General features: G+C 39.2%; 1 protein-coding gene across 9 annotated transcripts in view; it reads right to left on the reverse strand.

Moving 5' to 3' along the window:
* LOC136852003 (cytospin-A-like) overlaps positions 1-17,845 on the reverse strand; it is a 639,159-nt gene that overhangs the window by 76,349 nt on the left and 544,965 nt on the right. For all 9 annotated transcript variants that reach the window (XM_067126446.1, XM_067126444.1, XM_067126447.1 and 6 more), the window contains one exon: positions 14,993-15,479. In XM_067126446.1, the coding sequence (XP_066982547.1) occupies positions 14,993-15,479 (487 nt within the window). The remainder of the gene's footprint in view (positions 1-14,992; positions 15,480-17,845) is intronic.

Consider the following 17,845-nt stretch of genomic DNA (forward strand, 5'->3'; position numbering starts at 1 on the left):
GAAGTGGCATCCTACAGGGACAACTGAAAACAATGAACAGGACGGACCTAGAGAACGACATAGGGAACTTCAGCTGGATCTACTACCAACAATACCATTATTGGTTTCATATAACCTCTTTCTGAATTCCAGTCTATGGTTTTTTAATAAAATGCATAAAAAAACGTTGGCTTGAAATGTTTAAAAATGACACCCTTTTTTCTTTGTCCCAAAATACTAAGTCATTAATAACTTTAAAACTCTGACAACTGGACATCCACAGCATGCAAGTGACGAAAACTTAGGATCTCTAAATAAAAAAAGGCATAGCCTATTTGACAAGTTAAATCTATTTCTCTATAAGCCTCAATCTTCATTATCCTGTAATTCCAAGAGACTTAGGACAATGGTGGACATTCACTAGGATGATTAAGGGAAAGAGACGTAATGTCCAACTCTGGACTTTTTAGTTACTGTTAAAGCTCGCCTTGAATTGGCAAAGGCTTCTACTCCATATGCAATCATTATTTGACTGCCTTTATTCCTGTCGCTGTTTGAAAAGAAAACATCTGAAAACAAGCACGGTTATTATAACCTGCACAGCACAAAAAACGCCGAGACCTTTCAAAAACTTGGTAGTATACGGATAGGCAACAAATACTGATCTGAGTAAACACGGGATGTTGACAGACTTACAATGAAACAGTGGAGTGAAATGTGCGATGCAGTGGCTTAGCGAGAATTGCAAGGTGTTCGAGATCAGTCTTAACGTCATTCGGCAACTTGTATTCTGAACAATGAAACTCCAGAACAATTCAACTGCGATTTACGTACTTCAGCGAATTTGCTAAATGTTACAAAATCAAAATTCATACTCTGTGGAGAGTTACTCAAATGACGGACGTAAGTCCACTACTTCCACTGGATTCACAGAAAAGTGGAAAGTGTTAAGTAGTTCGTAGGTTTTAAAGCATGGTAATAGTAGTTTCACAGAGTAGGGTAACTGTAAGCGAACAGAGCAGGATACTGAAAAAAAAAAAATGTCTAAAATAATCTGAAAGTGTTATAATTTGATATAACTATTAGCAAAGTAAAGCATCAGTAGAAGCTTAACAAAGGGACCGAGTTTTCTCTGGACTGATAATAAACTACGAAACAAAAATGACAGATGATTTAGTCTGGGAAGCTTTTCAACTTTATTACTTGTAATATATACTATAAAATCATTAACATGGTTTAGAACTAGCGAGAGAGAGAGAGAGAGAGAGAGAGAGAGAGAGAGAGAGAGAGAGAGAGAGAGAGAGAGAGAGAGAGAGAGCGAGCGCCTTCTGAATCAGTTACCAAGCGTTATTAACAATGAGAAGGTGGCCCAAGTGAAATTTCTTTCGAGAAACCCATCCAACCAACAACTCAAACTAGAAACCCTCCACGATCAAGCCTTTCATCCTCGCCAACCAGGAGGTTAAGCTTCCCTCATTCACAGAGGGGGAAAACAGACATTTTCTTATAAATGTATGTTTTATTAAGGGCGCATCAAAATTTTTAAAAGAAGAGTTGTACCCAAATGGATCTCCACTGGATTAGCATCTAATCTCACAACAATGAAGCAGCTTTTCTTCAAAGTCCTTGGACCTATAAAAACTACGAGTTAAATAGTTACACACAATCTTTTTATCGATCACCTGTGAAGTAACTTCCGTTTCATCCTGGAAATGACTAATCTTATTGGGGCCAATTTTCCTCACTTTTCCCCAAATGTCACAGATGACAAGCATCAGAATGGTCTCACATTTATAGTTTTAAGTTTAAGATGTAAACGCTAAACAGAAATGATAGAGATTAGACAATTTCCAGAACCTTATTTGTAAACATGAAGCACTGCTTGTTTAACAATCTCAACACAGCTGAGTTCCCTTGAATCCATTACATTACTACTTGAGGTCTAACATATGGCTGTTTAAAACCATTGAATACGTGTTGGCAAATCTAGGCTATCAAATAAACGAAGAACATACAACAAAATTAAATCTTGGAAATATTCTCTCGCCGCAACCATTCGAGAGCCTCCTCTCCAGACATCCTTGAAGGAGTCAACGAAGGAAAGGAAATCAGAAATCCAGCGCTGGCGAGGTTCACGCGTGCATGTAAGCAAAGAGAATTGCTCGCTTTCATTCAACCCCAACCCCCTTTAAGCAAAACTACCAGTGACCAGAGCACCACCTCTCTGAGGTTATCTCACGACTTTCAAACCTCCGATTTCTTTCTTGTCTAAAGCGTTACTCCAAGCCTCGTCTCAACCAAACTTTCGCGTTCATCTACAGACGATCAAATATCATTTCAGCGAAAATTATAGGAGCCGGGAGATACACGATCAGGTTTATTGTGTGTGTGTGAGAGAGAGAGAGAGAGAGAGAGAGAGAGAGAGAGAGAGAGAGAGAGAGAGAGAGAGAGAGAGAGGGCAATATTCGCGACTTGTTAACCATAAGAGGTTTATCATGAACTCTCCAAACACTGAGCACTACTTCTCCAGCAATACACCAGGACTTACTTCCCGTCTTAATGAAATTACAACATAAATATAGGAGGTCAAATGTCACAATCTGCCGCCCACATGCAATTAAGGCCAACTCGACAGAGGCGGCTTTGGCTTATGAACTTTCAGAATAATAACACAGAGCGGGTGATCACCCTGGGGCTGTGTTAAGTTTTTGTGCATCGCCCCCCCATCACAGCATCGTCCGTGTTATCTCGGTGACAGGCAGAGATTTCCTGTGCTTGCATTCTGGCATTATGAAAGCCGAGAACGCACAGCAAAGTCATCGCCGGCAAGCTGCAGTCAACTGGAGCCGCAATATGACGTGGACACACGACACTCAGACGTCTAATTTAGTCTTGGCTGATAGGTGGAGGTATCGTTAAATTTTGCCGTTGATGAGAAAACTCAAATAAAATTCACAGTAAAAAATTATTTACATCCTGGCAAAAGTTAACAGAATCACAGTAAAAAATTATTTACATCCCAGCAAAAGTTAAGAGCAGATGCAATCCCCTTTAAAGTGCGTCAATGAATGTAACTTCCAAATTCAACCACAAATTCAGTTCTTGCAAATACATAATCACGGCAATTAAAAAAAAAAAACCTTGGATAATGTGAAACATCACATGATCACACAAAATGAGATAGTGAGATTTCTCCATATAGTCTACTTGCTCTCTCCCACAATAACCTTCCTACGTCATGCTAATGATAAACTAAATCGTTATTTACAACCAACTAAATGTGCCATCGAAGAACAGGAACAGAATTGCATCCAAACATAAACTTACCGGGACGGAAATCAGGAGACTCAAATGTTAACGTGAGCATTCAAAACAATCACGCAAAAGCATATACATAATATGTATACATACTGTATATACGTATGTATATAAACTAACATATATACGAGTACGTTTAAAACAAACTGACTGGCAAAACATGGACCCTGAGAGAGAGAGAGAGAGAGAGAGAGAGAGAGAGAGAGAGAGAGAGAGAGAGAGAGAGAGAGACTGTTGTTGTGACATCATAGACAGCTCGCAGTTTAAAACAACAAGAGCTAACATAAGCAACAATCAAATAAAAAAAAAAAAGAACTCGCTCAAGGGTAACATCTACCAACCTACTGTATATATATATTTATTACAACAGGAATCATACAAATTAAGTTGAGGAAAACGACCATTTGGCACAACAGCCGGAAGGAAAGCAGGCTGGCAGGCATGAAAGGTGCCCTTCTCCTGCGAGACTTTCCCCAGGACTTCTCTGTCATTTCAAATTACGAAACTCCTTTTAACACATGAAGGGGGAGAAGATAAGACCTCGCTTCAAAACACATGACAAGTGAGAGAGCGAAAGAACGACGCAAACTTGAAGCAATTTCCTTCAAAGCTAACATGCCGACATTCACAGAAAGGGTCAAATTATAATCAGATGCTAAGCTATTTCTGGAAAGTATAGAAGACTTAACCAGCATCACAATCAGTCGACTGAGCACTCCCGAGCGGAGAGGAACACCAAGTCTGGGCTGGGAGTGAAAGTACACACAACACCTATGACTGTACTAAACAACACAGGTCAGTCACCCCTCCTTTTTACCTGTAGAAGAACCTGGTGTACAAAACCCAGCCTTGGATTAGAGTGAGCGCATCCACCTTCAGATAATAATGCTAATAAAAAGCTACATAAAAAAGGGTCAAGTTGCTAAGACAAGAACATTAACTGTATAAAATTATTTTCCTTTCCATTCCCCCAACAATAACAATTATTTAAAGACCAGTAGATAGACTACAAAGCTACACAAACTACTCTCACTAGAAATAACAGGATACAAAACCAGAAGGAATTTCGGGTCCACCCGTTATGGTCCAGCGATTGCAGTTACAAACAGACTCGTTTTTTTCTAAACAGACATCTGAACTCACGGTAACGTTAATCTGAAAACCTGTATTCTGGAGCGAACTGTTGTAAACACTACGTTCGGGAAGGTCAAAAAGATCAAATCATTAGGGAAATTACTTACATGCACCGTCCTCATTCTATCCCAATGGGTTCTATTTCTTAAAAGTAGACAATGGGTAAACATTTAAAGCAAAAGAATGGTTTGAAAAGAATGCATTTTCATAGGCTATCCGAAAAGTGAGAGAGAGAGAGAGAGAGAGAGAGAGAGAGAGAGAGAGAGAGAGAGAGAGAGAGAGAGAGAGCCCATATCTTCCAATTAGGCAACACTCACTGCAGCCAATCTGCAAAAAGACTTATTGTGTTATTCAAACCCATGTTTTGGGGACCAGTCACACAGAACATTTTCTCTGGCATGAAGGCAGGCTTAACGCTGTATGTTGCAAGAAGACTTCCCTTTTCCACTTTTTGACACGCAACAATCGTCGACGCAAAGTTCAACTGATGGTGCAAGACATAACCTAGACAAAAAGCATGGGCTGGTTCTGGGTGTGGCTTTGTGCCAATAACCCTAGTGTACTGCTTGTATAGTGTCAAGCTGACATTGATAACCAATCTGGTAATTACACAAATCAAGTACTAAGATTTTGTACTTGTAGAATGATTCCACCCGTCCGGGGTGGAGATTTACCTCAGAGAGAGAGAGAGAGAGAGAGAGAGAGAGAGAGAGAGAGAGTTAACAAAACTAAAATCCCTACCAAATGAGCAAACAGACTACTTTAATCTGGAGCTCAAAAACAGCACAACCTCGAACATCCCATCACGTACGACAAAGTGCCCAGTCCATTACTCTTAAACTCAACTGTTCCCACAAACTCATCGCAGTTGGCAATTTCCTTTCTCTGTTTATTGCCGATCACACCCGGATTCACCGTATAATAAGAAACAGTTCGAAACACTAATGAGTTTTCATCATCTCTCCGTCTAGGGTCAAGTAATGTTGCCTAATCCTCCTTCATTTAATAAACGTTGAAGGACGTATGTCTTAAATGCAGTTGCAAAATGTGTGAACCAGCTTATACATAGCCTACACAGAACACACACACTATGTGTAGATTATATATATATATATATATATATATATATATATATATATATATATATATATATATATATATATATATATATATATATATATATATATATATATATATATATATATATATATACACACACATACATACACGGTATATATACAGTATATATGTGCTCATACTTTCAACATACCACCCCTTTTCAAGATACATTCAACCCCCCGAATTTAATAACTAAACAAATTCACCAAAAATTCCGTTACAATCATAGTTTCAAGACCTCACTAGCATCAGTCTTCCTAATTAATCCAGCTCTTCAAATAATACAAGACCAGTTCGCAGCTCTCTCCGTTATCAAGCCAAAACTGCCACATACCCATCGTCTTTCCCCAACAACGAATTGGTTTAGCAAAGTGTGTGAACTGCCCGTCCCATGAGCCTTTGCAATTCACCTCTTGTCCAAGCCTAGGCGGCCTTTTCGTCCAGCCCTTACGTCATTACCATCGATCGACTGAGTAGAACTTTACAGTAACGTCCATTCACGGTCCACTAACTCTTAGCACAGCACAGGTTCGTCAGAAAAAGATCAATATCATAATTCCGTACTGATGGAAAGAACAAACAGGCTAGGAAAATGCATATTAAATATCTTTGTGCATTTATCAAGTGCTGTATTGCAGAGTATTTCCTTTGGTTCACAATAGCACGCTCCAAAACCTACGCACGACTTTACATCATCACCTAGTTACACGGATTACCTGCCAGGCTACATCTTGTTAGGACGTCTATATGAATTAACCTAAGATTATATATATAATTAGAAGTCTATATGAATTAACCTATGATATTATAATGTACATATATTATATATATGGGGAGTTAAACAGTGGGCCTACGACACACTGGCCACGTGTCATGGGCATTGGGATCTGTCCCATCCCCTGGCTGTCGGCCTCAGAAACAGGAGATCAGCGCCTGTCCCAAGAGCCTACAGAGGCCCAGGAGGACTGTAACTTAATTATATATATAATATATATTTATAATTATAAAATCATAGGTTAATACATATAGCCTAGACGTCCCACACACACACACACAATATATATATATATATATATATATATATATATATATATATATATATATATATATATATATCTTGGTTAATTCATATAGACATCGTAACAAGATATAATTTAACTTATGCAGGAGTCCGTGTAACTAGTTGATGTATATATATATATATAAATAATCAATAAATAAATATATATATATATTATACTATATAAAACCGGTACTGATAACTGATTAAAGAGCTCGGTCAGACACAGTTAACAGTGTAGGTTAAGTGTGTATTATTTTGCTCAATGTTACATCGATGCAAACAGAGCAAGGGATTCGCTTGGATGTTGGTCTAAACTACGTGTATCGATCGTATCAGGGCTAATAAGCACAACTACCCACAAGCGATAACGTGGAGCCCTAGGTAGTCAAGCTGATACATTCATCAGTTACTTCAACAATGAAAGTATTTCCACCCACTAAAGCAGTTTCCTGTAAAACAACTAACATTAAAACTACTCTGCCTATATTATTCATTTCAGACCAAAACCATTGCTTCAATACTTTCTTTCAATTCACCTGCGAGCATCAGAGAATCACACCGTATCATTAAATCTGATCAAACGCCGAACACGACGAAACGAACCGTTTCCCGGAAACGTCATTAACGAACGTGAAACATCCCGTCCCTGAAACGACAGACTGACTTTTTATGAGTTCTGAAACATTTCACTGGTAATGAAATCATTCCCTGAAGCAATAAGGGATATCACGCGCGGAGAGAGAACTGCTCTGTTTAACTCTTTCACAATGGCACAACATGCCATTTGTATTCCAGCGGTTTCATAAGAGCTGGCTTTCATTTCGACTTTAATATTCCCGACACATGCCTAAGCAACAAAGCAAATCGTTGAACCCAGTGAAATGATACAATTTACATGTGAAGCAAACTAAAGATCACGGAGTTAAGAAAACCACATCTTGACACCTACACGTCGGAAAACTGGATATTTCTTGAACTGGCTGAAACTCAATCCTAATCTTTTTCTTCTTTTCTAGCGCTTTAGCGTACTAAATATAATTTACAACTGCTTATTATTCTACTAAAACATCACTAGCCTACCTACATAAAGGTCGGCCAACATACTGAAAGGGAAATTCCTAACTTTGTGACCTTTGTATTATTATTTTTTACGTTTGTACGCAATTAAATGGGCAGTTAAAACTGTCTTCATCGGTACCTGAAGGAACACAATGTGAATGATGGGTAAATAACTCTAACTTAGCTATATAAGAAGATCTTTTCACTTTCTTAACCCGCTATATGCCTGATATATAACGTGCTCCAACTATACTTCAAACATCCTAGATGAATTTGTGCTGGTTACTTCACTTCCACCGATCTTTCGGGGGAACTCGAAGATAATACAGCCTACTACAATGACACAAACATAAGAGGTACACCTCCACCAAATACGTTAACAGTTGCAGGTTCACGCACATTACCGGTACACTTTACATGCAAGCCTACATTTATGCATGTGCGCATGCATGAACACACACGGATGAGAACTTTAATTTTGAAAGCAAGTATAAATGAACCTATATAACAAAAAAAAAAAAAAGGTTACAGACTCGACAATGGGCACGAGGAGCATTTTGAGGATTACTTTATACATAAAGTTGCTGAGAGATTAATACTTTATGATGGAAACGAAAAGGCGTGTTAAAATACACAAGTCAGGTTCGCGGCAGGCAGCTGTTGAGGCGTTTATCATTATCAAAAATAGGTGAAAAGTTGAGCCGACAACGAACTGGGAGTTATGAGATGATACAGCGCTCATGGGGGATAATGGAGAGATACAAAATAAACAAGTGAGCGACTTTTCTAAAATGCTAATTGCCAGAGGACGAAGTCTGGAGAAAACAGGAGTAAATAAATGAACACCAGAAAAATTGAGCGACGAATATTAAAAAGGACGGTAGCAGATTTCCATAGGGATCCGTCAGTCAGTATAATGAAAAATCGTAGGAGGAAAGAGGTGTGATGCATACTAGCTGGGGCAGGGAGAGAGCAAATGTGTGTAAAAGATTGGGAAGATTCTTCGATGTGTCTAAGAACAGAACAGAGTATAGAATTTAGGCCAAAGGCCAGGCCCTGGGAACTATGAGGTCATTCAGCGCTGAAAAGGAAACTGATGGTACAGAGGTCTGAAAGGTGTAACGGGAGGGAAACCTTGCAGTTGCACTATGAATCAGTTTTTTGGAGAGGGTGGAAAGATGGAAGAAATAATACATGAACGGAGGTATAGTGAAAGGAATGAGAGGTGTTGCGGCCAGGGGCCGACGGGATGTTGCAAAGGACTTCAAGTAATGGCTACAGTGCACCTCATGCACTACCGCCCCTAAGGGATCGAAGTGACTAAGGAAGCCAAGGTGGGAATGTATAGCCTACAAGGATCGCTGAGCCAAGTCTCCTTTACTGAAGTGATTTGTAGATACCGAGGTGATCACTATTTGTTTAGTTTATACATGAGGTGTGAAAAGAACTGAAAGGGCGGGAAATAGTGTTGTGAAGGTCGATAGATTAGTGAAAAATATATTCTGAAAGAGGCTAGATGGATGGATGAGAGGAGTTTCGGAAAGGAGGGGCCTTCATATCCAAGAAACACCAAGGGAAGGGCGCAGTGTATGTAGCGAAAGGTTCGACACCTACTGATGAACATTTTCTAAGGGTGGACAGGGTTCATACGCGATTCAGCGTTTAAAGACATGAACGAGGCAATGACCATTGTTTTTTCTTTTAAATTTGGAGCCACCCCCTTAATGGAAGCGGCTTAATGTTGTGTGTGTGCGTTGTTATGCGCACGCACACACATATACACAAATATATATACACATACACAAATATATATATTTTATACATATATATATATTTTACATACATATACGTGTATATATATCCGTGACCCACAAAAAATAAAATCCCGAAACCATAAACACGACGAGAGCAATGAAAGAAAGGTCTCTGGAACAGAAGTAGTGAACTGCTCCACACAAGATACAACACAACAGAAACCAGACGGCCGAATTAGTTCTCAATGACAACACTGTATAGCCACCAACCGATTAGCCCAATTAATAAAAGGAAGGGCTAGGTGTGGGTAGGTTGGAGAGGAGGGAGAGGAGGGGGAGAGGAGGGGGAGGAGGGGGAGGGTGGGGGCAGCCGTAAACGCAAGACGTGGCAGCCACCTAACCACCTGAGACAGAGAGAGAGAGAGAGAGAGAGAGAGAGAGAGAGAGAGAGAGAGAGAGAGAGAGAGAATGAAGTCGCACTTTTTGCGACTAATCTAAGTAAATTAGGCGTAAAATAACACACTAGAATGGCCTGCAGGACCAGGTTTATTTTATCTTTTCACCAACAGAGGGCTACCACAACAATCCAACTGCAAGGTAACCTATACTCAAGATTGGAACAGATTTGCTTTCACCACTTCAATAACATCATAACACTGAAACAAAAGAAGACTATTTATCAATGATAGTTTTCAGATATTCACCCAGGTCGCTACAATGGATCCGGCTTGACATGTATGATAAGACTATAGCACGTAAAAATCCACCCGAGTTGTACAAGAACTCAATGATGGTTTATTTTCTCGATGACGCAAACCCGTGAATCATAAACCCTAAGAGACTTTTACAGTTGGATCACTCACGATTGAGAAAATATAAATGATTCAAATCTTATGCGCTGTTCTATGAAATAAAAATGGATATTCAGTATCGTCATGTGCTATCTCTGGAGAACACATCTAACGAAAACCCATATTTTCGAGTAGCTAACTCGTGTGTTAAATTTAAATGACTCTCCAACGCCAAGCAGACTTAACAAGTACGGTCATCTTAAATATCTAACAGCTGAAACAAGCCGGGAAAAAACCTTAAAATGGGCGTTCAGAAACAAAGCAAAATTGTTGAACTTTTCAAACAATAGGTGCTCCAAAAACAACGGCTGAGCCTTCGCAAGAACCAACTGTTAAGGACGAAAAACCAAATCGAAACACAGTCGAGACATTTAGTAAATGGCGCCCATCCAGAGACAATAGACGGGGCATCCGACTTTCAGCTTCTTAGGTTAATCATTAACACTTGACAGAAGAAGTCAAGGGCACGCACTGCGCCGGTCATTTTTTTTTTTTTTTTTGTGCTCGGGGTATTATTTCCTAATACTACACGGTTTACTAAGGGATCCAAATCCTCTTTCCTATACAATTAAAAAACACTGACTAAGACTTTGAAGCGCGCTATCTGACCAATAAGCTGTTCTCGGTCTAAGTTAAAGTGAAACTCAAACTGTTGTATATTATAATTCTTACACGGATGACCCCTAGGTTACATAGGCCCAACCAACCAATCTCAAAACTGACAAAGCCCCTAAAATTACATAGGCCCAACCACCCAATCTCAAAACTGACACAGCCCCTAAAATTACATAGGCCCAACCAACCAATCTCAAAACTGACAAAGCCCCTAAAATTACATAGGCCCAACCACCCAATCCAACCCCTAAAATTACATAACCACCCAATCTCAAAACTGACACAACCAAAATTACAATCAATCAAAACTGACAAACCCCTAAAATTACATCAATCTCAAAAACTGCCCAACCAACCAATCTCAAAACTGAACTAAAATTACCCTAAAACTGACACAACCCCTAAAATTACATAGGCCCAACCAATCAATCTCAAAACTGACAAAGCCCCTAAAATTACATAGGCCCAACCAACCAATCTCAAAACTGACACAGCCAATGTTGGAAGAAATAAAAAACTCTCAAAACTGCCACAGCCAATGTAGGAAAAAAAAAAAAATACTCCCAACTCTGCCACAGCCAATGTTGGAAGGAAAAAAAAAAATACTTTAACAAAATTTTTTCAGCGCAAAAACAAACTAGTGGTCATAAATAGCCAACTTCATTTCGCAATGAAAACCAAGTAAAATCCAGGGCTTGTAAAGCATTATTCAAAACCCTTCGAAAGGTCTGTGAACCTGTTTTATTAATACTGAAAAAAGTGGGATGATGAAACACTAACTGGTCAAAACTAAAAACGATGTAGTTCAAAGCAAATTCTATGCTTCAGTACAAACACAGCCTTCACTATCCGTGAGAGCACAGTAGTCTGAAGTACGTTAACAAACAAACCACTTCAAGGATGCGCCAGACCCGAATAGCCCACCACCCCGACGCCCATCGTCTACTGCATCCTAAAACTGCTTTCGTCTACTGTGCAAAAATTTCAAGGGCGCATTCCTTAACGGATCCTTAAAACCATATTTGAAAAACATGCACAACTAACGCAACAAACAACGTTCAGGCAAAATAGCCTTGCTGATATTATATAAACTAACTCCCTTAAAAGCAACTACGATTAGAAAAACGAAAAACCTGAAAGAAAACAGCTTTCGCTTCCACTTGTCGAAAAACTAGACGGCAACTCAGCATCCCCCCCCAAAAAAACAAAATCTTGCAAATCACTTATTTACAATGGCTTCCCAATATCAGTGTTGCAAGATGTTGCCAGAAGTCCAAGATCCTCCCTCCCAAGCGATTTCATAACACAAGCCAAGGATCGACACTAAGCTGGACAGTGGCTAACCGCACACACCGTGACTCATACCCATGCCTTCAAGCTAAGTCTCTCTCTCTCTCTCTCTCTCTCTCTCTCTCTCTCTCTCTCTCTCTCACGCAGCAATCCCACTAATGTACCCAACTGTAAGGTCTTCTAACAACCAATGAAAGAGTAACGGGATATTTAAAAAAAAAAGCCTCTGTTAGATTGACAGCAAAAAGTTTAAAACCCATCAAGTGAGTACACATTCAATGATAGTTTTTTTAAATTCAGAAATGTTAGTCAAATTTCCAATCCCTGATGGGAAGTCTCAACAGTCTAAGTGACATTTACATCCTCTTGAGGGCTACTTCGCTAACAAGCTTCGCTTTCATCCAAAATGATAAAATGTTTACATGTAAATGTTGTGTGCACCCGATTAGGAATTCCTCGACTATCTTGGAACAAAAATGAACCAAAAAGTTATTTATACATTCATGTTCTTATATTGCGGGCATGACACATGTAATGAATGGCAAGATGCAGAAAAAGGGAGCATAACGAAGCGTAATGTTCAAACAGAATTACATCTACCTGTGAACTCCTGGTGGGAGGGATACAATTAGAATATTTAACAGTAAACTAATTAACTGCGGAGGATGCTTGAAGTATAGTGGAGGGGGGATCTTTAGAAAACACGCTAAAATTTTCAAGACCAAGGCACTAAGAGAGTTTACAGTCATAACATGGACCCTGGTGAGAGTATATTTACTTCCATAAAAAAACTATTTTCCTAATGCTTAAATATTTATATTAGCTAGCTGCTGGTGCACTATGTAAGCCATGAAAACTTGTAGCAGAAGCCTTCAATCATGAATTTTTAAGAGAACAATTACGGGTAAATTAAGTCGGTAAAACCAGCATTATGGGGTGACTGGAATAAGTCTGTTGCTATATCACATGAAAAATGAACCTACAGAGTGCAAATACAAATTTACTCAAAATAACTGGATCAGTTACGCCACTATACAAGAGGTGACTTATAAAATTCAGAGCATGTCATCGGAGAGAGAGAGAGAGAGAGAGAGAGAGAGAGAGAGAGAGAGAGAGAGAGAGAGAGAGAGAGAGAGAAATTTTACTCGTAAGGGAATATCTGTACTTTATAATGACTAAAACATCACTGGGATAAAGACAACATTGTCAAACAAAAAAATGTTAACTGGAAAAATATAGTCTGTACACTTATCCTAACTAATAATATATATATACTATCTAAAGTCCAAAAACCAACGTCTCTAGTACCCTCTACTAGGGTCAACATCGATCTAACGAATTAAAAAGCGGTATTTTAATGCTCTCCATACATTTATCAATACTGCACTAACTTGAAGCTATAAATTACCATCAAGGTAGACTGTAAACATCGATACAAAGTTAAATACAACTCGTGAAAATCGTTTCTGATTAAATATTTGTACGAATGTCTATGACCTTTTACTCGTTTCCAATAAACATACACAACCCTCCCCATGTTTCCAGCTAACGGGAAAGAAAATAGGTGTGTTCTACTGCGTCAGATATTAGGCCAAGTTTTTGTGTGTTTTGTTTGGCCAATTCTCTGTAGGTGCGAAATAATGTTGCTTATCTCGTGTTTGCTTAATTGTTCATCGTTACAACATTACACATATATATATATATATATATTATACTGTATATATATACATACATATATATATATATATATATATATATATATATATATATATATATATATATATATCACACACAATTAAAATTAATTAGAAAAAATGCCAGAGGTATGGTGTGCATGCGTGCCCACGCGCTTGCTGGCTTTAGAACAAAATACTTGTACCAAACAATACAATTTCACACCTGCAAAATACCAGCCAATTCTTTAAAAAATAAATTAGTCCTATGGTGATAAGCAACATGTGTAAATATCTGATACAAGATCTGAATATTTTGTATGCTAAACATGCAAAAAACCGCAATGTAAAATAGCCCTATCTAATAACCTCATTATCATGTAATTTACCATCAATCCCGTTACGAGCTATTTACAAATTAGTGCCTACAGGATGCAAACTGGAGATAGAGAGAGACAGGCTATATTTAGTTTTTTTTTTTTTACCTCATTTTGCTAATGACAGTCAATTGGTTACAAATGGCCATTTGGATTATAAACTGTTCGTAACTGCAGTGTGACTTAAGTTGTCACCGTTCTGATTCCGCCTACTAATTTATTTAATAATCATCTTTTAAATAGTTCCTCTCATGATGAAGAAAATATTTGTTTCACCATATGGCAAGTCATGAAATGAAAACTGCATTCTTAAGTAATGGACCAGAACAGACTAGCTGCTGTAAGAATTTTAAATTGCCCCAATACTATTTGAGCTGAAAAATTCCTTACTCAGCCCAAGTTAATGGTTAATAAGGGATTCGTCCCATTATCAAAATACTGTAATAAAACTACGAAAACTTTAGATATTCAGTAACGTAACCAGCAGCAATTTCAAAAACCTTGACAACGATCCTATAACACGTTCACAGGCGGTATCCACATTCTTCCAACTTCCTTAAAACTCGACAAGGGATCATAATCACAAACAGCCAGGAAATGTTATAAGATAATGAAAGCGACATTATATTGCCAGGAAGAGGTACTTAAAACTAATGCGTAATGCAATAATAAACTTATATTGTTTTATTTTGGCGAGAGAGAGAGAGAGAGAGAGAGAGAGAGAGAGAGAGAGAGAGAGAGAGAGAGATTTTTTACCTACCTTGAGCCTGTTGATCTCCATCTTGAGAGCTGCAATTTCCTGTTTCTTGGACTCGCAATTCTTCACAAGGTCGGAGACGGTCTTCTCCAGCTGTGGCTTATCCGAGCAGCTACAGCTGGAGGTGGCGTCGAGGTTTGGGCCGAGGGCAGCGTCGGGGTTCTGTGGGGTGGTACTCGACGTTGTCGTCGTGTCCGGAGGTTGCGTAGGCTGTGGGGGCATCGCCAGAGTCTTGGCATTTGACAATGGTTGGCTTTCCTTGTCTTTACCAGCCTCCATCTTTTGACTGCCGCTGGACTTGTTGGTTGGGGGCTTTTTCTCCTCCTTTACCGTGGGCAGCGACTGCACATCAGGGCCACCCCCCGCAGATGAGGTCGATATCTTTTTGCTGGTGCCCTTCTGATTCTGCTCCTTGGTCGAAGTGGTTACGGCCCCACCAACGCTGCTCTTGTTACCTTGTTGTCCGGACCCGCCGTGGTCCTTGGACATCCTACGAAATAAGGATTTGAATCTGAGTGACATTTTGACACAATCACAAAGCAACAGAAGGAAAAAAAAGTTGTCATAGGAGCACTTGTGGCGCTGCCCAACAGCATTGGCCACCCACCTGGTCTGCTATCACAGTCACGCCCACCTGTTGAGGAACATTTTCACCTGAAACTTCAGATACGGCAGCAGTTAATGGGTAAGAGGGCCCCACCGTTTAAATGGGGGACAATTCCCCTTCGGCAACCGTGTTCTATATCCTTCTGGCGTGGAATGTACCTTGTCTAAATGACAATCGTTCTTATCGTGGAGTGGTTACAGAATTTTTGCTTTAGTGGTATCATTCGACTCCAAGACTCAAAGAGAGTATTTCGTTACAACATGAACACTACAACACTGCTAGCAACAGTCCAACAACGCTGTTGCTTTCAAATCAGAGAAAGCCTAGACATTAAAACTCCACAACGAAGTACAGCACCACAACCCCAGTGGAACCACCCCCGGCCTATTTCAAAGTCACTTTCTTCCGATACGTGTTACTTCGACTGACGGTTTCAACGTCCTGGGCCTTAAAAAACCTCGTAGCGACAGAAGAGACACTCCAACGGTATCCAAAACACTTTTTTTTCATCTACCACCACTCGAACGCTTCTTTCCCCCAACCCAAGTCCAATCTGGGACGGACGCACATGCACCCTAAACCGTTGAACACACACCACTCTTCACTGACGGACCGGACCAAAACAAGCTTCCCCAGTGGATGGGTGTCAGAGTTGCCACTGACCAATTAACTGCTAACGCATTAATTTATCGCTGCTGGTAAGTCTAAAACCGACCTTAGCTTTAATAAAGCTATAACTAAGCTTCTTAACCTTATATATGAATGTCAATAAATTTAATGCACCAAAGAGTAATCTCTTTTCTATTCACTGGCAACTCGGAGTGATTACGAACGTTGCCATCTCGCACTAAAAAGCTCAACCAGGCAGCCCGTGTTCACTACCGCAGGTGGTTGGTGGCTACAAGACCCGCTACGTTTAACTATCAGGAGGAAAGATAATCTCAAATCGTACTTGAAACTGGCAATAGCATTGAACCAAATATACACAGCATCTGAAATGACAACATTCTTACCAAAACCTATATGACTCGCTTACAAATTGAATGTAATTTAAAGTATACTGTTCTATTAAATGAAAACTTCACATTCTTGCCGATGCACACAAACCAGGACTAGCGCCTCTCTTTGAAAGTGTTTCACTATACTAACTTTCATGCTAGTTTTTGCACACGATATTAATCATCACCAACAACACGAAATTACTTAATTCTACATTAATCGTTTCTGAGATTAAACACAATGATGAAAATATTGTAACTTATGGGAACATCGCTACTGCCCTGAATAATTCCCTGCTTTCTTTTGTGGATTCCATACAATCGTGTATATATCTCCAACGCTTCAGCTAATGACAGGGGACTTGGCAAACCATAATGATAAAGTAGAGAGCGGTACGGTGCTTCATAAACCCTCTTCGACTAAAGAGCCCTTGGCTCATACCTGTCAACCTGAGCTGCTTACTAATTTTCTTTTGCTTAAGACACTAAAGATCCCTGTAAAATTTAGAGAACTAATCCGGTGAAGATAAAGATATGGGTTTTCCTTTAAATCTTCTATAGATACATGAATACAATTTTTACTGTATTCATTTTCAGGATGAACGGAAAATATATAATCGGTGTAGTGCGTCTATTCATGAGGGGATTAAGAGATCTGGGTGAAATAATAATTAGTTGGATAACAGCCATCCTTCCAACGATTTCGTAACCGTAGGAAAAATAATGTTAATACACAAATAGCTGAATTTAGTCATGTGCTTTCCGACAGCCTGTACAGTATAAGAAACAATCAAGACACTCTCAGATGCCCTTACAGATCCAACTAATCATATCCAAATATATACTTCAGACTTGATCAACATCAAACTGATTCTTGTGCTACCTTTCACCAGTTTAACCAAAAAGCGCTTACAAAAACTTAGTAACCTAGGTCTTGAGTGCAATTTACTATTTCTCTTGCATAGTTTAGTACACGAACTCATGATAAGACTCAAAATGTAAAGTGCTCAAGATGACAAACTATGATGGTTCAAGAGATGCTTCACTGGTGGACAAAGTCTGCCAATGAATGTCTCAAAAACTCCTCATAGAGGAGTACCACTAAGCAGTGCCCTAGAACCAACTTTAATTTTTTAAACTATCAAATTATCATGGATTATGAAAAAAAAAAGTAGTTAGTTTTTCATTGAGGGTACAATTTTATTTGGTTGAGTACCACTAAGCAGTGTCCTAGAACCAACTTTGATTTTT

The sequence above is a fragment of the Macrobrachium rosenbergii genome, chromosome 24 (assembly GCF_040412425.1).
Source record: "Macrobrachium rosenbergii isolate ZJJX-2024 chromosome 24, ASM4041242v1, whole genome shotgun sequence".
Classification (NCBI taxonomy): domain Eukaryota; kingdom Metazoa; phylum Arthropoda; class Malacostraca; order Decapoda; family Palaemonidae; genus Macrobrachium; species Macrobrachium rosenbergii.